Raw genomic sequence first — 23,056 nt, 5'->3', positions numbered from 1 at the left:
GAAAATGTTCAATTTATTATTATATTAACATATTGAGAACATAAGAATTTGTCTTGTGATCTTCAAAAACTTTTTCAAGCATGAATTAGCCCCTATGTTACCCAAGTGATTTTCAAGAATTATTAAAATGTTGCAAATAACTTTAACATTGACAAACCTTTCTGTTAACCCTGATCTAGGTAAATGAAATTTTTTTTTCCTCCTAATATTTTTAAGGCACTGTACTATAAGGAAATTTTAATTTTATATAAAAGTAGATAACGACCGTAATATCTGTGTGTGTGTATGTGTATGTTTATGTGAGTGCATAAACACGAATTGGCTGTGACATGTGTATGCACGTACAAATACAGTATATAAATGCTCAGTGGGAAGGTGCTTTAATTATTTAAAGTATAGTCTTTTGTTGACAAAGGAATTGATCAGAACAGACTGATGTAGCATTGAGATTTTTGTTTTAAATATTTTTAAATTCTGACAACCTGAAGTTTTCTTATCCTTTTCGTGTATAATTACTTATAAACTTATCCTGAAGTTTATCTTTTCCTTTTCGTGTATAAAGTAGGAGAAATACGTCATTTGATTTACCTGATTTTAAAAATTGACTGAGTTCTTGGGCTAGTTAAAGAGTAGATAAGAGAAAATGATACTAAAAATAGATAGCAGAACTCTGAAAATTCTGGTGACAACTGCCTTAGCAATTCTGGTGAATGCATACCAAACAGCTACCATAACTCCCCAGGTAGAAGACACATACACTGCTTCTCTGTTCCCTAGATCTGCCTCTTCCACAGCACATTTGATCTTCCTTCTTTTGCCTCAACCTAATTTTTGTGCAGATGATGTTTAAATTAATCTATTTTGCATTAACATTGGACCTCATACAATATTCAGTCTTTCAGTGTTTTTTTTTTTTCCCACTGAACAAATTGAAATAAATGGTCATGATACATCAAGGTTTATAGAAATCCAAAATGAATATCTTTTGAAATATAAAAATAAATAAAAGCAATTTGCAGTTTGTCTGTGTTGGAAATAAATCCTCCTTTTTGGAAATTTCCTATGTTCTATTACTTTGTCTTAATGACTTTTATATTTTCTTATGCTACTAAATGTCTTCACTGTAGGGTAATTATTTTCATGATTTTGTTTTCTCCTCTAGGTTAACAGAACCTTCTGGATATTTAACAGATGGTCCAATTAACTATAAGTATAAAACTAAATGTACATGGCTAATTGAAGGCTAGTAAGTATACAGTTTGGGTTGAGTTATTTTATTTTATTCTTAAATGATAAAAGTTATATTAATATTAAAGCATTAAAGTATAATGACGTTATAGTCATAGTTTATTTAATAGTTTCTTGTTGGAAAACCTTATTTCCATTTTTTTCATGGGATTTAAAAATTGTAGACATCACATTTAATATAAGTTATAATACCTTTTTTCTTGTGATAGTAGTTAATATTTATATGTATTTTGACTTTGAATTATGTTACTGAGGTTTTAATGTGAGTAGGCCTTTTTGGCTTGTTTTATTATACATTTTATTATGGAATTTAAACATTCCATAGGATGTATACAAGTATTTCATGTTATGCTATGCTATTCATTAATACTATTTAGCATTTTTTTTTTTTTTTTTTTTTTTTTTGAGACGGAGCCTCAAGCTATCCCCCTGGGTAGAGTGCCATGGCATCACAGCTCATAGCAACCTCTAACTCCTGGGCTCAAGCGAGTCTCCTGCCTCAGCCGCCCAAGTAGCTGGGACCACAGGCGCCCGCCACAATGCCTGGCCATTTTTTAGTTGCAGCCATCATTGTTGTTTGGCGGGCCCGGGCTGGGGATTTGAACCTGCCACCTTAGGTGTATGTGGCTGGCGCCTTAGCCACTTGAGCCACAGGCGCCGAGCCCAGCATTTTGGTTTTAAGAGTATTTTTAAAAGAACATTTTGTAGAAGAGTTAATTATTCATTTAGAGGTATTTTTTAGAAAGTAGGGCTTGAAACTGAATTTATTTAAACATATTGTGAGTGAATCGTAAGTGAATTGATATGAATTCTTTTTAAACCATTTTGTTATTTCTAAAGAATGTTTTGGGAAACTGTGTTTTTTTAACTTTATAACTTTGTAAAAAACTTAAATGCTGTAATTCTCTGCTGTGTATCTATAGTCTCAATTTGCTTATTTTTTAATAGTATGACATATTGGGACCTTTTGATTAGAATTTAAAGAACTTTTGTCTTTGCTTAAGGGTTCTGTAGATATGATAATAGTTGCTTCTTGAGTGTTGAATTTTAAAAAGAAACTTTATTCAAGTATACTTTGCATACAACAAAATGTACCCATTTTGAATATACAATTCAACAAGGTTTCAGTAATATATACAACCTATGTAAACTCTATTTTTTTTTTTTTTTTTTTTAGAGACAGTGTCTCATTTTATTGCCCTTGGTAGAGTTCTGTGGAGTCACAGCTCACAGCAACCTCCAACTCCTGGGTTTAGGCAATTCTCCTGCCTCAGCCTCCCAAGTAGCTAGGACTACAGGCGCCCACCACAATGCCTGGCTATTTTTTGTTGCAGTTTGGTGGGGGCCGGGTTTGAACCTGCCACCCTCGGTATGTGGGGCCGGTGCCCAACTCTCTGAGCCACAAGGTGCTGCCCAGTAAACTCTTATCTTAAGACTCAGAATATTTTCTGTTGACTAAAATTTTAGAAAATAATGACCCATGCATATGACCTATTAATAGATTTTGAAAGTTTCATCTCATTTTTACAAACTAGATATGATAGTTTATCAATCTTTTGCTCTGGTGATTTAAGGATCTATAGCAAAATTACCTATAAACATATTTTAAATAAAGTATGTTGTCTAAAATTTCTTCAAACTGTGCCTTATATGTTATATATTAATTTAAAAAATATCTTAATTTTTTTCAGTCCAAATGCAGTGTTAAGATTGAGATTTAATCATTTTGCTACAGAATGTAGCTGGGATCATATGTATGTTTATGATGGAGATTCAATATATGCACCTTTAATAGCTGTACTTAGGTGAGTAATTATGTTTAATCAGTTTTAGAAAGATAACAGTATAATTTATTAATTTTTTTATTGATGTGTACTCCAAAATAAATTTAGTATGGATTTTGATGGTTAAATTTCACAAATGATTATAATTGTGTTGTGTGCTGTGGCTGCCAGTTTAAGTATATACATAATTACGTAAATATTGATACCACTGAGGTAGGTAAGTACAGTGTCTATTGGAAATGTATATTTGTTTATAAATTTTCTTTATTCTCACTGTATTTAGTTTATTATTTTCAAGTGGTTTGAATATGTTTTCAGAACTATGGGTAAAGTAGGGTGAGTTCTAATGACAAACAAATACATAGATGTATTTTTTTTTTAATGGGTATCATTTTATTTTAGTAAAAGGATGAAATGGTCACTTCTGCATTAAAGTGTTAAGTTTTGCTTTGTGTAAAAGTTAATAAAGATGGAATTTATACCAGTCCTCAAAATGTGGGGAATTTGTTTGCTTCAAAATATTTTATTGTTAGTAGTTAAATAGTCATAGACTATTAATTTTTCAACCAATGGCATTTAAAATATCAGTTTAAAAATATCTTCTATGGGCCTGTATGCAGATTTTTATTAAAAGTTTTATGAATAAGAGAAAATGTATTAGACATAGAAAAAATTATGCACATGTAGTATAGATTTTGTGTACAATGTAACTATAACAGGCTTGTTGAGCAGCTACTCATTACATTATTCTTCACTTTTGCTATTTATATGGTATTACTTATATGTTGTGTCATGGTTGAAGATTTAAGGACAGATAAAAGCTTATTGTTTAGCTAGGTATTTTGGTGGGTGCCTATAATCCCAGCTACTCAGGAAGTTGAGGCAAGAGGATCACTTGAACCCAGCAATTTGAGGTTGCTGTCAGCTATGACGCCAGGCACTCTATCCAGAGTGACAGAGTGAGACTCTGTTGCAGAATAAATAAATAAATAAATAAAAGCTTATTGTTACCCTAAAATGTTTTTATTGCAATTTTTCTTTTTTTTCTATTCAAGTTGCATATATTCCATTTTGTCAGGAATGTGAACTATTAGTTTTTTGGGCAAGCAGGTAAGGAGTTGTATTTCTGAATGACTATTTCAAAGCGAACTCTTAGGTGCACAGACACTTATTTTGTAATATTGTTAGATTAAAACAGTTTTAGAACTTCATTTTTGAGTTTTTGGAACGTTATAAAAAGGATAGCCAAAAGTAGCCTTTCATCTTAGGACAATAGATAGAAAGTGGAGTGGATCTTTGTGAATAATTATCTTGCAAAATAAGTCATTCTGACAATTATATAAGATCCTGGGTTCAAAGATTTATTTTTAAATATCACTTTGTTATCTTTTTTAATGACACTGTTGACTGACTAATCATTATTTAGATGTGTGCCTTTTCATTTGCTTTTCCAGTGGTTCTAATGACTTTATATTAATTAACACTGATTAACATTCTTACCAGTCCTTTCCTATTACTAGAGGGAGATAATTGGCAGGATGGGATTAGAGTACATGGCTGTGAAGATGGAACTAGTGAATTTTCATTAGCAGGTGTTCTGTTAGCTGTCCTGAGGGCGATAGAAAACTCATGTTTATTGAATATCCACTTGATGATAAGCACTGTGCAAGGCAATTTAAATGTGATCTAATCCTTACAAAGATCTTATGGGGGAAATACTATTATCCCCATTTTACAGTTGAGAAAATTGAGACTCAGAGAAACTATTTATTTTTCATAGATGGCAGAGTCAGGATTAGGACTTCAACCTCAATCCATTGATTTAAAAGCTTATTCACTTCACCTTGCAAAGAATTCAGAATCTAAATATATTTGAATTATTTCATTTGTGTTAAGTATATCACTCAATAAACATTTAATAACTTATTTCATTCCAGAGATTGTCATAAACCTGGAAGACATAGTAAGAAGTAGGCACAGGCCATCACAGTGACTCCTAAATCACCACCTACTGGCCCCCCCATGAATCATCTCATTGGCATAATAAACTCTCATGAATAACAAAAACATTCCTATCACTGGAGAAATTCCAAGGATTTATTAGCTACATTCTAAGAACTGGGGGGGGAGGGGGGGGGCAAACGCCACACAAATTTAGTACAAAGTAGTTGTGTACTTGTAGGGACACATACACAGATTTCTCACACAGTATATTAAGCATTATAATTAGGTTATGAAAAAGTGGTATGTAATTTTAAAAGAAATAACTAATCCTTCATGGTAAGTTTCAGAATAGTAGGCAAAGTATGGGGTTTAAGAATAGTAGGCAAAGTATTGGGGCCAGATAGGGCATTCTAGGTAGGGAAAAACATATGTACAAAAGTATAGGAACATTAAAGAACATTATGTTTCAGGATAGTAGTAAGAAGTTTTGAGTTAACTTGATCACAGGAAATGTGAAGGGATATGTAGGAAACAGATTATCCAATAAATAGCTGTCAGTAACATCTCCTCAGTGCTTTGTGTCAGGCAATGTGCAACAGTTCTTCATAAGCATTAATTCATGTAATCCTTACAATAATCCTTGAGGTACTATTATTGCCATTTTATAAGTAGAGATTTGAGATACAGAGAGATTCCGTGAGTGGCCCAAAGTTGGCTAGCGTTAAGTCAGAATGTGAGTCCAGGTTATGTAATTCTAGACCCTAATCCCTTAATCACTGTAATACTGCTTCCTTGTACAGCACATTAAAGAAAGTGGACTTTTATTCTGTAGGTAAGACTTTTTGGAATGTAGAGAATGGATTGAAATGGGTATTATTTTTTCACTGTGTCTAGACACTTGTGAGCTGGATGTTGTGTTTGAAATATATGCAGTAGGAATTTGAGGATAAAAAGATATATTCCTCCTGCAGAGAGTAGCAGTCGACATTCAGCTCAATCCAAATTCAGGTATTGAGGTGATTCACAGTGCAGTCCTTTGGATGGGCCTGACTTTAAGTAGTTCACTTTTACTTCTAGTTATTGGAGTCCCCATTCAAAGTCAAGGATCTGGTTTCACTTTTTGTTTCTCAGCTCTGTAAATGCCTTGAAGGTACCACTGGGTTTTTTAGCCCTTCAATCTCACCTCCAACTTTGAAAACAGCAAATGCCCGTAAAGGAAATGGCATTAACACCTGGCACATCATTCATTAGCTCTCCAAGACATTCAAGCTGATAGGGTAAAAAATATAATTTGTTATTTTACTAGTTGATGTCATTGATACAGATTTCTTGGTTTGTTATATAGTCAGTGGAAACATTTTTCATTTATTTCTTTTAAAATACAGCAAGCAAGCAAGCAAACAAATCTGTTTTTTTTTTTTATTGGTTTCAGAGAGATATATATGTAGCTATATCTGTTGAGACTTGGAAACATTATTTTTAGCAATGTACTTATTTTGATGTACTAAGACTACAGTCTTACTACAATGAACAATAATTATGTGTAAGTAAGACTAGTATCATCGTATTTGAATTCTATTGAGTCTTTTAAAAAATTTTTTGTTCCCTAACAAAAATAATCTAGTAGATATAATAATAATTACTAAAAAACAAAAACTGTTGATTACTTTTTGACTTGTTTGCATTTAAATATGTGTTTGCAAAACAAATTATTCACTATAATATTTTGTTTGCCTGTCAAGATTTGAATGAAGGAATTCAGTTCTTAGTGGTGTCTAAACCTACGTTTAACTGCTTAAAGGAATTGACTATTTTGAGTTGTGTAATTGTTAGCAGCTTTTCTTTTTCCGATTGCCTGTTTTCATAGATTTACAGAGGGTAGGATGGTATAACAAAATGAAGATCAGTAGGGCGGCACCTGTGACTCAAAGGAGTAGGGTGCTGGGCCCATATGCCGGAGGTGGTGGGTTCAAACCCAGCCCTAGCCAAAAACTGCAAAAAACAAACAAAAAAGAAAATAAGTAATTTTCCCCATGAATAAGTAGGCTTAAAAAGAAATAAAGTTAGTACAAGTTATTAACTTAGAACTCCTGCTTTTGTACATTTATATCATTCTTTATTCTGAGGTAGATTTCTCTGTGTCTTAAGTAAGCAATATTCTGTTTTGGAATAGTTACATATTAGCGAAATTCGCATAAAGAAACAAAAAAGTTTATATTTTTAAATTACTCCAAACACCTAGCTCAGTATATTGGAAATGTACAGCTTTAACCAGACTGTCATTGTCATCACTTGGCGGATGGGCAGTATTCCTTTTAGCTTTGTCAGAATTTGCAACCCGTGGGAGAAAGTAAAGGCGTAAGATCTCTTGTTAGAGTTGCAAGGGGCTTTAAGTGAGGTTTTATATGTGAGTTAAGTAAAAGACCACCTTGTAATGTTAGGATGCATAGCAGGACCAAAGGGAGAGATGGTGCATCGCAGTCCAAATAGTGATAAGAAAATAAAAGGGTCCAGTGGCATGAACGTAGATGTTAGTGGGGTCGCAGTGATAGGAGAACTAATTGGGTGAGAAGTGGACAGGAGCTTATTTTGGATTTATTCTCCTTCCAGCTGCCCATTCTAATGTATATGCATTAGAGATCCTGATAAGAATATTTTGAGTAGATTTTATAAGGTTAATAGTCCTATATATTGATGTACACAGTGTTCAATTTTGTTCTCTTTTAGTGGTTTGATAGTCCCTGAAGTAAGGGGAAATGAAACTGTGCCTGAAGTTGTTACGACATCTGGCTATGCACTGTTACATTTTTTTAGTGATGCAGCATATAATCTAACTGGTTTCAACATTTTCTATTCGTAAGTATTTTTTTTAAAGATTCTGTCTTTTAATCGCTCTTATAATTTGACTTAAAGGAATTTATTGTTTATTTTTATAAATATCTTATATATCAGGAGCAGGGTAGTGTGTTAAATTTCAAATTAGTATATGTGATCCCTTCTTAAGTGACATAATCTTAATATGCCAACAAAATGTTGTCAAGCCTAGAATAATTTCTAAGTCTAAGAACAATGTGGCATTAAATTAAGTTTTTTGGAATATTGTTTACAAAATTAAAAATTAGTTGTTGACAAATAATTAAGGAAACAAATAAAACTAGTGTCACTTTACTGGTAGCAACAGATATACAGGGAGGCCTAAATTGCCCTTTACGCTTGAAGGCACCAGCCCCCAACCTTTTGGGTATCAGGGACTGGTTTCATGGAAGAAAGTTTTTCCATAATGGGTGGGAGGTTGGGGCAGGAGGAGGAGCTCTGGCTATGATGCCAGTGGTGGGGAGCAGGTGTAAATACAGATGAAACTTTGCTAATTTACCACTGCTCACCTCCTGCTGTGCAGCCCTGTGGGAACTTGTTTCATGGAAGACAACTTTTTTACAGGTTAGGGGAGGGAGGGTTAAAGGGAGGGGATGGGATAGGAGTCAGGTTGGGCTCAGGCAGTGAAGCAGTGCTGCTGGTTCCTATCAGGCCACAGGCCAATACCAGTCTCTGGCAGGGGCTGGGAGCTATAGCTCTAAGGTATTTATTTCACTTGTAATTTGAAGAGGGCCTGAAATGTAAATTTTCATAGTCCTCTATTGCAGAGGCTGTACTGGGTGCTATTTATACATTATGTCATTTAATTCCCTTCACAGCAATTCTGTCAAGTGGGGATCATATTTCTCTTATTTACATTTGAGGAAATTGAATCTTAAGAGATAAATTATATGGCCATTCTACTGTCTTCTCTAAAATAAGAAAAAATTATTCTTTGGAAATCTATGATGTGTCTGGCACTTTATATTATATAAATTTTTATATCTAGAAGTCCAAGGAAAAGTGAGGTGGCCAGAGATGCTTTCAGATGCTTTCACAGGAATGGCTAGGAAGAACTGTATATATTGATTTTGTTTTTTCTTCATGAATGTAGAAATTGATAAACAGAGAACTTTTCACCGGGAATAAAATATTCTAAATATCCTTGAATCAGAAATTAATTATAGGATTTATTTATACAAGTAAGTACACAAAGGAAAATAAATACAGAGGTACCAAATAAATAGTTTACACATTTTTTTCTTTTTTAAATTAAATCATTGCTGTGTACATTAATGCAGTCATGGGGTACAATGTGCTGGTTTTATATACAATTTGAAATATTTTCATCAAACTGGTTAACATAGCCTTCACGGCATTTTCTTAGTTATTGTGTTAAGACATTTATATTCTACATTTGGTAAGTTTCACATGTACCCTTGTAAGATGCGCTGTAGGTGTGGTTCCACCAATTACCCTTCCTCCACCCATCCTCCCCTTTCCCCCGCCCTTTCTCCTTTCCCCATATTCTAGAATACACATTTTAAGAAAGGAAAAAACTGCATTACTATTATAATACTTAACATATACTGATAACAAAAGATCAGCTTGGTGCCTGTAGCTCAGCTGCTAGGTGCTGGCTACATACCCTGGGGCTGGCGGGTTTGAACCTGGCCTGGGGCCTGCCAAACAACAACTACAACAAAAAGAAAAAAACAAAAGATGACTAAAAGTCACCTTTGAAGGTGGTGCTTGTGGCTCAAAGGAGTAGGGCCTGGGCCCCATATGCCAGAGGTGGCAGGTTCAAGCTTGGCCCTGGCCAAAAACTGCAAAAAAATAAAAAAAAAAAAGTCGCCTTTGACTTCTGCAATTACAAAAGGTGCTAAAGTGGTTACTATCAGTGCCCAGACACTTGTGATTTTGGCGAATTACTGCTTGACCAAAGTGACCGCTGGTATTGCCGTGCGTGCCGTTTCAGTTTCTTCCTGAAGTACCCACAGTGTAGCTGGTTTTCTATAGTACACCACATCCTTTAAGGTCCCCCACACTCACACCTCCATTGTGGTTATATTTCTACAACATTCTCAAATTTCAAATACCACTTCAAAAATGGTCTTGCCCTCCTCGAATGACAACTGTGTTCTGCCATTTCTTTGACACTCTTACTTGTCTGGTGGTGGTGCTAGCATTCATCTCATTACCACCATCTTTTGAGCAAACATCATACATGATACACATTGTTATAGTGATTTAATTCAACTTTGAAAAGTAAGACATAAATAACATTTCTTAAAATGTGTAAACATGTTTTTGGCCTCCCCGGTACATAGTAGAATGTGATCACTTAGAGTCTCAATGCTGAATGTTATCGACATTTCTTTTCTAACATAAGAATATATAGGTAATAGCATACTCTTTAAAGTGTCACACCACCAAGTTATATCTTGACCTCTCATATAGTTTGATATTCATGAATGTTTTTCTAATAATATATATATATATATTCAAAACATTTGAGTAAGTCTTTACAAAGCATTTTGCTTGGAACTGTGCCGATGTTGAGTGTATAGTCCTTGGATATTTGGAGTCTTGGTAGAGAAGTAAGTACACAGACTAGACAAAACCAATTGCAAATAAATACTTACTGTGTTGCTTTAGAGTAAACGGGTACAGAGTAAAGCATGGAAATCACAGTGTGAAATGGTGATGCAACATAAAAATGATAAAAAAAGCCAAAATTCTTTTTCCATTATCTTAATTTTGAATACATATGAATTATATTTTACAGAATCAATTCTTGTCCTAACAATTGTTCTGGTCATGGGAAGTGTACAACTAGTACCTCTGTTCCAAGTCAAGTGTATTGTGAATGTGATAAATACTGGAAGGGGGAAGCCTGTGATATTCCTTACTGTAAAGCCAACTGTGGCAGTCCAGATCACGGCTACTGTGACCTTACAGGAGAGAAACTGTGTGTCTGCAATGATAGCTGGCAAGGTAAGCACGTATGGTATGGTGTGATGGCCTGTGAAACATAGATTCATGTATCTGTTAACACAGATTGTTCATTTGTTTTATTATAGTTTGCATATCCAAATCTCAAGTATTTGCTTGTATTTTTAGAATGTTCTGATAAACAATCATCTAGAATCTGCCTTCTCACAAGTAGAATTCCTGAAGATTTTGTTAATATGCTACTTTGGGGATCAAATGAAGTTATATATGAACCTCTTTAAATTTAAAGTATATGACCATTATGATCTTCTGCAGTTCTTTGTCAAATCCCCCCAAATTTGATGAATTTACTGGCTTTAACGTGCAGTGCAGTCAAATTTGATTTATAAAGGTAACGAATAGTGTACTGCAAAAAGAATTGCAAAAGAGGCCGCAATATTAACTTACTTCTTAGGAAAGACTGACATCTTGTGGCTGTTTTTTAAAAAACAGACTTTAAAAAATATAAAAGACAAGAGTATTTTAACTACTCATCGCAAAAGTAAGATTGCTAGGAAAGAATTTCTAAACAATTTTTATAAATATCTATCATCAAAGATTAACTTCAGATATACTAAAGAGTTTTTCCTTATGTATGTGGATATAAAATCATAAATTTTGTCACTGTGGAATTAAATTAAGGGATAGGTCTAGTTATCCATACCCTTATCCACTCAGAGCTTACTTTTTGCTGATGTATTTACATACTGAGTGCCTCCTTTGTGCCAGTATATTAATCCTGTTGAAGAGGGAACTTTAACTGAATAATTCTACAACTAAAGGTACATAATCTTATGTTACTGTAATATAGAGTAGAAAATTACAGCAAGAATTCCTACCAGACTTAAATAAAAACCAAAAAGAATATGTTCTATATAAGAAATATATATATATATTTCTTAGACTATTCATATTACCACTTTTCTTTAAAAGCGAATATATTTCACTCTTCATTAGTAACTCTATGTTTGTTACTATTAATGAACCTACCCTGACAAGTCATTATCAAACAAAGTCAGAGTCTTGGTGATAGACATTCTGTGGATTTGGGTAAATTTGTTGTGCCATGTATCTACCATTATAGTGTCACATAGAATAGTTTCTCTAAAGTTCTAAACTAAAAATCCCCTGTGCTCTGCCTATTTGTTCTTCCCACGCCCAAGCTCCCTGGCTACTGATCTTTTCACTGTCTCCCGACTTTTCCTTGCCTTTTCTCAAATGTCGTACATTGGAATCATAAGGTACATAGATTTTTTGACAGACTTCTTTCACTTGGTAATATAATATGCATTTAAGTTTCTTCCATGTCTTGAAATGGCTTGTTAGCTAATTTCTCTTTTGCATCCAATAATATTCCTTTGTATAGATGTACCACAGTTTAATAAATTCATTTACTGAAGCACATCTTGGTTACTTCTATGATGTTATAAAATCCGTTTAAATTTTAATAAGTCAAATGGGGGAAAAGGCAACTTTGAAAATCACTGATATCTTAACATGGCATGCAAACATTGGAATAGATGAAGAATTTTTAAAAGACAAATAATTTTTAAAAGACAAGTCAAGGTATGACAAATTGAATTTATGTTCATATGTAAAGGAAATGTAACATTAATTTTAAAAGTAGACATGAAGGTGTCGTATTCTCCCTACCAATTACCATAATCAGAGTGGCTCCAGGTTTCTCTCTTTTAGGTTATATAACTTTAAACAATCTGAACGATGAGGGGTCTTTGGTTGAAAGCAACAGAGACAGTGCTCACTTTGACAGCACATATACTAAAATTGGAGTGAAAGCAACAGAAACACTTCTGCTTACCGACTAAAAATCATTGTTACTGAAAAATATGGCAGAGACTACTGTCTCTCAGAATTTATTCTTCTCTTTATTTCAGTAATACAACTCTGTAGGTTTTTTTGCTGAATAAATCTATGAGAAATACATTAGTTTGGTAGTATAGTGATATGTAGACATTCAATTATAGATGTTTTAGAAGATTAGAGCATTGATACGTAGTTCTAAGAATTAATACAGGATTCTAAGTATTAAGAGAATCAATTTGAGCATTTAAAATGTTATTTTATTGGGTTTGGTCAAAGTTTTCCAAGTTTTTGGTCCTTGGAATCTTGGTCTTTTGTTCTAATCCTTTAGTGTTAGATTTTACCATTTGCCATTGGGTGGCAGTATTAACTAAAAAAAAAAAAAAAAAAGCACTTAAACTGGCATTATTCAATTGTAAAAACTTGAGAATTTTGTTTGAGTTAGAAAAATGTAAAATCTTTAAACTCAAACTCATGTTTTACCTGAAGTGTTTATGTGTTAATCATATAGCATATTAGGACATAATCAGTTATTTTAGGATAGTGTATATATTCACATGAGATGATGAATGGTCTTCAAGAAGTTTGCTCACAAAATAGCTTATGTTTTTAGAAATTTATTAACAATCACATGTTTTCTATATTTTATCTTTCTATCATAACTTTGTGGAGAGACAAATTTCAGCTAATGCAAACCATTAAATACTTCCCACTTAATAAAAATAGTAGATCTGATTTTTTTTCTAAGAGGCTTCAAAATTAATGGTTTTTCTGCTTGTTAGGAATGAAAGTTAACTTTTAAAAAGTAGTATCAGGAATGCATATGTTACCACCCTTTTTGTTTTTGTCTATTCATTAATGCAACTTTTTTTTTTTTTTTTTAGCTCCTATTAAGTGCTAGGCATTGTTCTCTAACCTTGGGATATATCATGGAACAAAGAAGAGAAAGATCCTTGTGGAACTAACATTTAGGCTAGGAGAGACAGACTTTAAATATATAAACATAAATTATGTAGTATGCTAGAAGGTGATAAGTATAAGGAAAATAAAGTAGAAGAGAAAAAGAGGGATAAGTAGAAGAGGAGATTCAATTTAAAATGCATATGTATGATGCCATGGTTAGGTCTTATTAATGAAGTAACATCTGAGGAAAGACATAAAGGAAATTAGGGAGTTCAGCCATATAGATATGCAGAGGAAGAACATTCCGGCAGAGAGAATAGTCAGTGCAAAGACCTTGAGACGGGGGCATGTCTCATATGCTTGAGGATCAGCAAAAAGGCCCGGGCGGCTGGAATTGAATTATTAAACAGGAGATTGCTCAGATATGAACTCAAGGAAGCTATTGAGCCAGGGAGAAGGTTGGAGATAATGGAGTTCATGGAATGTTAAGACGGGTAGGGATGTGTGAAGAAGGATGAAGCTAAATCAGCTAAGTCTCACCTTAGTAGGCCTTGTATGGATTTTGACTTTTACTCTAAATGAAATTTGGGAGCCATTGAAGGATTCTGACCAAAATATCAATATTATCTGGCAAAGTTTCTATAAAGTTCCTCCAGGCTTATACTTGAGAATAAGCAGTGTATCTATGAGTTAAGAGGCTACTGCTATAATCTAGGTGAGAAATGATTGATTATAGTGTGGACAGGTTGGTAGCAGTGAAGGTGCTGATCATGGCTTGAATACTGAATGCTTTTTAATTTTATTTATTTTTTAAATTTCAGGTTAATGTGAGGGCACAACCAGGTCACAATATTTGAATTTGTTAGGTAGAGTCCTACTTGTAGTTGTGTCCTGCACCCAAAAGGTGTGGCATACAGCCCTACATTGTGTGCATTAAGTGGGAGCACCCCAAGTTCCCCTTTCCCTTATCCTCTTTTTCCTTTCCCCCCTACTTGAATTGAAATTAGATTTTCTTCTATGTGGACATGAATTAAATCATCTACTGGTTTCATATTAGTATCGAGTACATTGGATATTTGCTATTCCATTCTTGTGATACTTTACTAAGAAGAATGTGTTTCAGCTCCATCCAGGATATACAAAAGATGTGAAGTCACCATCTATTCTTATGTCTGAATAGTATTCCATGCTATACATATACCACAGTCTATTAATCCATTTCTGGGTTGATGGGCATTCCACATTTTGATGATTGTAAATTGAGCTGAGATAAACAATGAAGTGCAAATGTCCTTATGATAAAATGTTTTTTTTTGTTGTTGTTGTTCTGTGTAGATGCCTAGTAGTGGGATTGTAGAGTCAAATGGGAGGTCTAGTTTGAGTTCTTTGAGGATTCTCCGTACTTTTTTTCAAAGAGGCTGTATCAGTTTGCAGTCCCACCAACAGTGTAAAAGTGTTTCCCTCTCTCTGCATCTGTACCAGCATCTGCAACTTGGGGACTCTGTGATGTGGGCTATTCTTATTGGGGTTAGGTGATATCTCAAGGTGGTTTTGATTTGCATTTCTCTGATGACTAGGAACAATGAGCATTTTTTTTATATGTTTGTTAGTCATACATCTGCCATTCTCAGATGAGGCTCTGTTCATGTCTCTTACCCAGTGATAGATGAGATTGCTCTTTTTTTGTTGAGTTCTCTATAGATCCTGGTTATCAAACCTTTGTCAGATTCATAACATGCGAATATCTTTTCCCATTCTGAAAGTTGTAGTTTTCTTTGACTGTTGTGTCCTTAGCTGTGCAGAAGCTTTTCAATTTAATTAAGTCCCATTTGTTTATTTTTGTTGTGGTTTTAATTTATGCTGGTTTTCTTCATAAAATCTTTCCCCAGGCTAACATCCTCAAAAGAGTTTTTCCCATACTTTCTTCTAGGATTTTTATCATTTCATGCCTTAGATTTAAATCTTTTATCCTTCTTGAATCATTTTTTGTAAGTGATGAAAGGTATGGGTCCAGTTTCAGTCTTTTACATGTTGTTATCTGGTTCTCCCTGTACCATTTATTGAATAAGGATTCTTTTCCCCGATGTATGGTTTTGTTTAATGTATTAAATATCAGATCTCTTAGTTTTATATTCAGTTTTATGTGTCTATATCTCTATTTTTGTGCCAATACAATGCTGTTTTAATCACTTTGAACTTGTACTATAGCCTAAAGTCTGGTAGGGTGATGCCTCTGGCTTTGTTTTTATCACTCAAAATTGCCTTGGCTATATGGGTTTTTTTCTGGTTCTATGTGAAACAATGAACTATTTTTTTCCATTTCTTCAAAGTATGATGTTGGTATTTTAATGCAGATTGCATTGAATCTGTAGATTGCTTTGGGAAGTATAGAACTTTTAACAATTTTGATTCTTCCCAGCCAGGAGAAGAATCATTTGTTAATGTCTTCTGCTATTTCTTTTGTTAGGGTTTCATAATTCTCTTTGTATACGTCCTTCATCTCTTTTATTAGGTATATTCCTGGGCATTTAATTTTCATTGAAGCTACTTGATTTACTTGTCCACTTGGCTATTATCGGCATATACAAAAGCTACTGGTTTGTGGACATTGATTTTATACCCTGTGATGTTACTGTATTTCTTAATCATTTCTAGGAGTCTTGTGGTCGACTCTTTGGGGTTTTGTAACTGTAAGATCATATCATTAGCAAAGAGCAATGCCCCCATTGGGTGCCCTTTATTGTGCCTGATTGCATTGGCTAGAACTTCCAGTACAATGTTGAATAATAGTGGCAATAGTAGACATCCTTGTCTGGTTCCAGTTCTAAGTGGAAAAGCTTTAGTTTTACTCCATTCAGTGTAATATTAGCTGTGGGTTTGCCATAGATGGCTTCAATCAGTTTAAGAAATGTGCCACCTATTTTCTTAAGTGTTCTTGTTAGAAAAGGATGCTGAATTTTATCAAGTATTTATTCTGCATCTATTGTGAGGAGCATATCATCTTTGTTTTTGCTTCTACTGATATGGTGAATTACATTTATGGATTTGTGTATATTAAACCAGCCTTGCGTCCCTGTGATGAAGCCTACTTGGTCATGATGCACAATTTTTTTAATGTGTAGCTGTAATCTGTTGGCTAAGATTTTGTTGAGTATTTTTGCATCTTTATTCATCAGTAAAATTGATCTGTAGTTCTCCTTTTTAGTTGGGTCTTTTCCTGGTTGTGTTATTAGGGTGATGTTTGCTTTATAGAACGTGTTGGGGGAGAATTCCTTCTTTTTCCACATTTTAGAATAGTTTCTACGTTATGGGTATAGCTCTTTGAAGTTTTGATAGAATTCTGGTGTGAAGCCAACTTCCAGGCTTCAGGTCCAGGGCATTTTTTTATTGGTAGATGTTTTACTGTTTCTTTCATCTCAGTGCTTGATACTGTTCTGTTCCAAAGTTCCGTTTCTTCTTGGTTAAGTCAAGAGAGACGGAGTGATTCCAGGTGTAGTCCATTTCTTTCACATTGTCAAATTTCTGAGCACAGAGTTTCTTATAGTAGTCAGAGATGTTTTCTTGTATCTCTGTGATATCTGTTATTATTTCCCATTTTTCATTTCTGATGGAGGTTATTGCAAATTTTACTTTTCTGTTTCTAGTTAATTTGACCAAAGGTTTATCAATTTTATTTTATTTGTCTTTTTGAAGAACCAACTTTTTGTTTCATTAATTTTCTGAATTATTCTTTTGTTTTCAATTTAATTTATTACTGATTTAATTTTGGGGTAAAAGAAAAGATTTGGAGAAAAAGATAGAAGAGGGACCGAAAGAGAGAACAGTGTTTTTCAGTAGGGTGTCTTGGCCACGCCAGCAATTCCAGAACTTTAGAGGTTTGGCTGGGCAAGTGCCTTGTGGCCATGATGTTCATATCAGCCTGGGTAAAAGTAAGATCCTATGTCTGCCAAATGTATAAAGAGAAAGAAAAAAAAAAAAAGAAAAATTCAGCAGTGGGAACTCCTAATACTATCTTTCCAAAGGCCAAGGCTAGAAGGACATCCTAGACTGTGAGCTCATGACCTCCTTGAGCCAGCCTCTGCCATGAACCCCCAACACTCAGAGAAAAGGATAAGTAAATAAGTAAAAATAAAATTAAAAATACAATAATATAAAAGAAAGGGAAAAAAGGGTATCTTAGCTGTTTGTGAAAAATTTATGCAGGATAGATGAGAAAAGTAGAAAAATTTCTACCAAAAGAGAGAAAAAGGAGAGAAATAAAAAAGAAAGTGAGAATAAAAGAGACTGGAAAAACAGCAAAAAAGGAGGAAGACCTCCTTGCTGTTGAAGAAAGTAAAAAGGAAAAAATCAAAATATAACCAAGCAAACAAAAATGAAGAAAAACCTCAGATAACAACCACCACCACAACAAAAAAGGGAAGAAAAGGAATATATATATATACACAACTGTGTGTATGTGTGTGTGTATGTGTGTGTATTTGTGTATACACATATGTACACAGACATATATTACAATATGTTGCCTGGACACCAGGTGGCACTGTAGTGTTAGGAGATGGATAACACTACTGCTGGTGGTAGTGTGAACAGAGTGCAGGAAACCACTCTCCAGTTGCTAAGGAGATTGGGTCCTGTCTTCCTGCCTTAGTTGCCCTCAATCAGAGCCTGGTTGGGCAGCATTCAGTTCCTGTAGGGTTGAGATCCTAAAGCTCTCACCAGATTCCTTAGGAGACATATCTCACAGTGCTCCCTGAAAATAATCCCTAGGGGTGCTGGAGCCACTCACCTCACTGCAAGTGTGGATACTCAAGCTCAGCAGGCATGCCAGAGTCAGCAGTGCCCTAGGACCCTGCAAATCATTTGCCCCACACGGCCTTCCCAGTGGTGGCCCAGCTAGCAGCCAAGCTGCTGGTAGATCCACCATAGGCAGTATTCAAACCCGCTGCTGGACACTGTTGCAGTCTTCTCACTCATTTAAGCCTTCCAAGGCAGCTCCAGTGAGCAATTTTAGTCCAAAACTAAGAAACTGCAGGACAGCCCTTCCTGTCCCCAGTCTTCTGGGGGCTGGCCACCTGTTCTCACATACTTGCCTTCTGTGCTGGTTTTCCTCAGCTCCAGACCTCCTCACTGGCCTGTCATCCACCCATGCTTCACTGTTTCTGTGCAGTGATGTCTCCAGGTAGGTCCCCCCAGCCAGAGATGGCTGGAGTTTTCTTCCCCTGCTTTGCCACATGTGGCTAGTAGGGAGATGTTTGTAGTTTGCCATCTAGCTCTACCCCCCGAATGTAATTTAGAGTAAATAGGAGTTGCTGGTGGATTCTTTGTGGAGATGACAGAAAGGAGGATCAAAGATGACTTTAAGACTTTTGGTTTGAGCAAATGGGAAGATGGAGTTGTTATCAACTGATAAGAAGAAAATTTTACAAGGAAGATTAAATTTGGTTTTGGTATGTCGAATTTGAGATATTTATTTATTTATTTATTTATTTTGAGAAAGGGTCTCATTCTGTTGCTCAGAGTACAGTGGTATCATCATAACTCACTGCAGCCTCTAACTCTTGGGCTCAACCAATTTTCCTGCCTTAGCCTCCTAAGTAGTTGGGACACTAAAGTGCTAGGGTTACAGGCATGAGCCACTGTGCCTGGCTTAAGGTATCTTTTAGACATGAAAAAGGAGATACTGAGGAGGCAGTTGAATGTAATATATGGGTCTGGAATTTGATGGAGTCTGTACTATAGATATATGTTGGAGGTGATTGGCTTGAAAATATTAAATATTAAATTTGAAACCATTGATTGTACATAAAGCATGAGATTGGATGCCATTACCAGGGAAGTGAGCATAGAGAGAGAATAGAACCAAAGACTGAACTGTGTGACTCACAACAAAATTCATAGAGTATTCTGTGATAGCCATATATATTTCTTTCTTAGATAAGCTTGCCTAAAGTTGAAATATTTACAACCATTTATTTTTTTGCCTCTGACTGGATTTTGTAAGATAAACAAATTCTCCTCTCAATCTAGATGATTCTGTATTTGTCATTTTTAGCTGATTAGAACGAGTATCTTAAATCTTTCTTAACATCCTTTTTTTTTTTTGTTAGTTATAAATAGTGTGTATTTCTCTTGCAACACCCTTAACATGGTTTACAGTTTTCCTTCAAAGCATTCTTTCTTAGTCAGTATAGGTTGCTATAATAAAATACTAATCTGGATCACTTAAGTAACAGAAATTTATTTTTCATAGATCTGGAGGCTAGAAATCTGAGATCAGGTTACCAGTGTGGTTGGGTTCTGGTGAAGGCCCTCTTCTTGACTTTCAGGTGACTGGTTTTTACTCTATTCTTATATGGGTGGGGAGAGAGTGAGAGAGAGAGAGAGAAAGGGAGAGGGGAAAAGAGAGAGAGAACGCGCGCATGCATGAGAGCACCAGCCAGCCCTCTGGTCTCTTTTTATAAGGACATTAATCCCATCAAGAGGACCCCACAGTAATTAGGTCATCAATCTCTAATTTCCCAAAGCCTTACCTTCTTATACCATCACATGGGGTTAGGGCTTCAACCTATAAATTTTGAGGGGACAGAAATATTTAGTCCATCATACATTGTAATTCTTAGAGTGGATGTTTCTTAAAGTTATTCCAATTTATGGAGGTACAGAGGAACTTTTCCTTATTCACAGTTAGGATTATCTTGGACATGTCCATTAACTTATCTGATTATCAGTTTCATTATTTGTACAGAAATATTATTTGCTGTTATCTGAGTCTTGAGATGATAACTTGATGAAAATGATTTATAATAGTTGCTGTATGTGCCTTAAGGACTGATATTTATGACAGAAAAAGTTTCTTTTTTTAGTAAATAGACATTTCATAATAGCTTTTCATTTAGTAATCACTTTGCAGTCAGGTTTAATGCATTTTGTTAATCAATAAAAACTTACATTTGTGAATAATATTTAGATGTTATATATATTCTGTGAGTATTCTAGTATAATGATTACCAATCACATAATTCGTTGTTTCATAAAGTTAACATATTGTCAAAATAGTTGTGGACATTTAAAGTACACTAAAATTGATACCTGATCTTTGGAAATTGGATTTATGAGTCTAGAACATGTGTAGGTTACTTTAGGTGCTGTAACAAAATCAAATTTTCCTAATGATGTTAGAAGATAGAACTCTTACAATGATGTTAGCTTGTTTTGCATTTTATTGGAGAACTTCAGTTTCAATGCACGCATTAAACCGTAAGACTATTTCCAGAATAATTACAGTAAGCTACATATGCCTCTTAAAATCTCCCTTAGCAGCATATTTTCCCCTTCCTATTAACAATCCAATTACTTTTTGGGAAATTGCTTTTTGCTAATTGAGGGTAGTCTTGAAGGGATGATAAATGTAGGTTCCTATCTATTGTAAGCTTGATTTTTCCCTCTCTGAAAAATTCTCTGAGTTTCTAAATATTTTCCAATAAATTCTCATTTTTCTTTAAGCTATCCAAATTAGTTTCTGTGGCCTACAATCAATAATCCGAACTGACATACTACACTAGAAATATTATTAGAAGGTAAATTTTTTTCTCGTTAGTGGATTTATTTGAAAAACCAAAAATGGTATTTGTAGTCTAGAGTTAGTAAAAGATTCAACTTAACAGCCTGCGTTCAATATATTCAAAGTTAGCAATATTTATTTAATAATTTTAGTTGAGAACTGCAGAAGGAAAATAAATATAGTTTGGCTCTTTAAATTAATTTTACATTAATAGTAAAATAAATACTTTTTATGGTAGGATACATTAATATATGTTGAAGGTGTGACCCAAAGCTATATCAAAAAGAAGTCTAAAATCCAGGGGAAAGATTAGTTTTACTCCTGAAAACCCCTTATTTGACTAGATTGCTTTTTAGTTTCTTTTCCTGCTTTCTACTTTCATGAATATTTTTACATTTCAGAATTAATGTAAATATTATTTCAGAAACTCCACTCAGAATAATTCTTATCTTTAGAAACCAAAAGGAACAACTCATCTGCCTAGTTGTTGGGAGAGATAAAATTTTACTTCTAGGTTTTCCATTCTGTTTATATGTATTACTGGTAAAAACCAAACTTAAAAATAAAATTAAGAAAAACCACTTATCACTACTACTAATGAGAGTATTCAGAGCAACTTGAAATTGGTCTTCCTGGGTGGCCAGCATCAAGCTATGGGCTCAACCTCCATACTTGATTGTATTTTCTGGATGTCATTACTTAAGGTTGACATACCTATTAAGGACAATAACTACCATGGTTTCTGGTGGTTCAGTGAAACCTCTTATGCATGGCTTTCTGGCCAGGCACCTATTGGAGCATTCACTGTATTCCTGGGGGTTGCAGCTTACTGTAAATTTGCTATGGCTGAACCAAGAAAAATAGAGGTTGATACCTTTCAGAGTCCAAAGTGATTTGGGGGCATTGTGGTGGGCGCCTGTAGTCCTAACTACTTGGGAGGCTGAGGCAAGAGAATCACTTAAGCCCAAGAGTTTGAGGTTGCTATGAGCTATGATGCCATGGTACTCTACCCAGGGTGACAGCTTGAGGCTCTGTCTCAAATAATAATAATAATAATAATAATTAGAATACTTTGAAAAAGAAGAAAGAATGTAAAACATTAGTTCTGGAATGGCTTTGGGGAAACTTTCAAAATTTGTAGTACTTTATTCTAGATTTATTCTATTTTTTTTGAGACAAAGTCTCACTATGTTTTTCGAAAGTCCAGTGGACATTTTAAATCCTTTTGCCACTGTGGAAATTGGAATTTGATCAAAAGTTTCTGAGTGAGTTTACGTTTGTGATGGAGAATTGTGCTGGTCATTATGGAGTATAGGTCTGAGAATATCCTGGAGAGCTGGTTTAGTTATGGCAAATTTCTTCAATATGTGAATGTCATTAAAGTATTTAATTTCTCCATCATAAATGAAACTCAGTTTAGCTGGATACAGCATCCTGAGTTGAAAGTTATTTTGTTTTAGGAGATTAAAAGTCGATGAACGCCCTCTTCTTGCGTTCAGAAGAGAGATCTGCAGTCATTCTAATATTCTTCCCCTTGTAGGTTATGGTTTTCTTACATCTGGCTACTTGCAGAATTTTCTCCTTCATTTTGACTTTGGTGAAGTTAATTATAATGTGTCTAAGAGATGTTTTGTTCGGCTGAGACGAGAGAATTGCTTAAGCCCAAGAGCTTGAGGTTTCTGAGAGCTGTGACACCATGGCATTGAGTTGTGCTGGGGTTCTGAAACTCTGCTATCTGAATTTCAGAATCTCTTGAGTCATGCTAGGGTTCTGAAACTGTCTGCTATCTGAATTTCAGAATTTCTTGGCTTGTCTGGGAAATTCTCCTTCATTATCTCAAGAAGTAGGGCATGTGTGCCTTTCAAAGCCACTTGGGTACCTTCAGGGATTCCTATAAGGCGAATATTAGTTTTCTTCAAATTAGCTTTCTTTTTTTTTTTTTTTTTTT

At 34.6% G+C, this 23,056-nt stretch overlaps 1 protein-coding gene across 1 annotated transcript in view; it reads left to right on the top strand.

Annotated features, from left to right (window-relative positions):
- Positions 1-23,056, top strand: part of ATRNL1 (attractin like 1) — a 701,118-nt gene that overhangs the window by 33,460 nt on the left and 644,602 nt on the right. Inside the window, exons 2-5 of the mRNA XM_003787143.1 lie at positions 1,163-1,246; positions 2,940-3,053; positions 7,704-7,832; positions 10,618-10,826. Coding sequence (XP_003787191.1) covers positions 1,163-1,246; positions 2,940-3,053; positions 7,704-7,832; positions 10,618-10,826 — 536 coding nt within the window. The remainder of the gene's footprint in view (positions 1-1,162; positions 1,247-2,939; positions 3,054-7,703; positions 7,833-10,617; positions 10,827-23,056) is intronic.

The sequence above is a fragment of the Otolemur garnettii genome, unplaced genomic scaffold (genome assembly GCF_000181295.1).
Source record: "Otolemur garnettii isolate 467f Iridium unplaced genomic scaffold, OtoGar3 scaffold00021, whole genome shotgun sequence".
Taxonomy (NCBI): domain Eukaryota; kingdom Metazoa; phylum Chordata; class Mammalia; order Primates; family Galagidae; genus Otolemur; species Otolemur garnettii.
The sequence above is the reverse complement of the archived record's forward strand: the minus strand, read 5'-3'. Positions and strand labels throughout refer to the sequence as shown.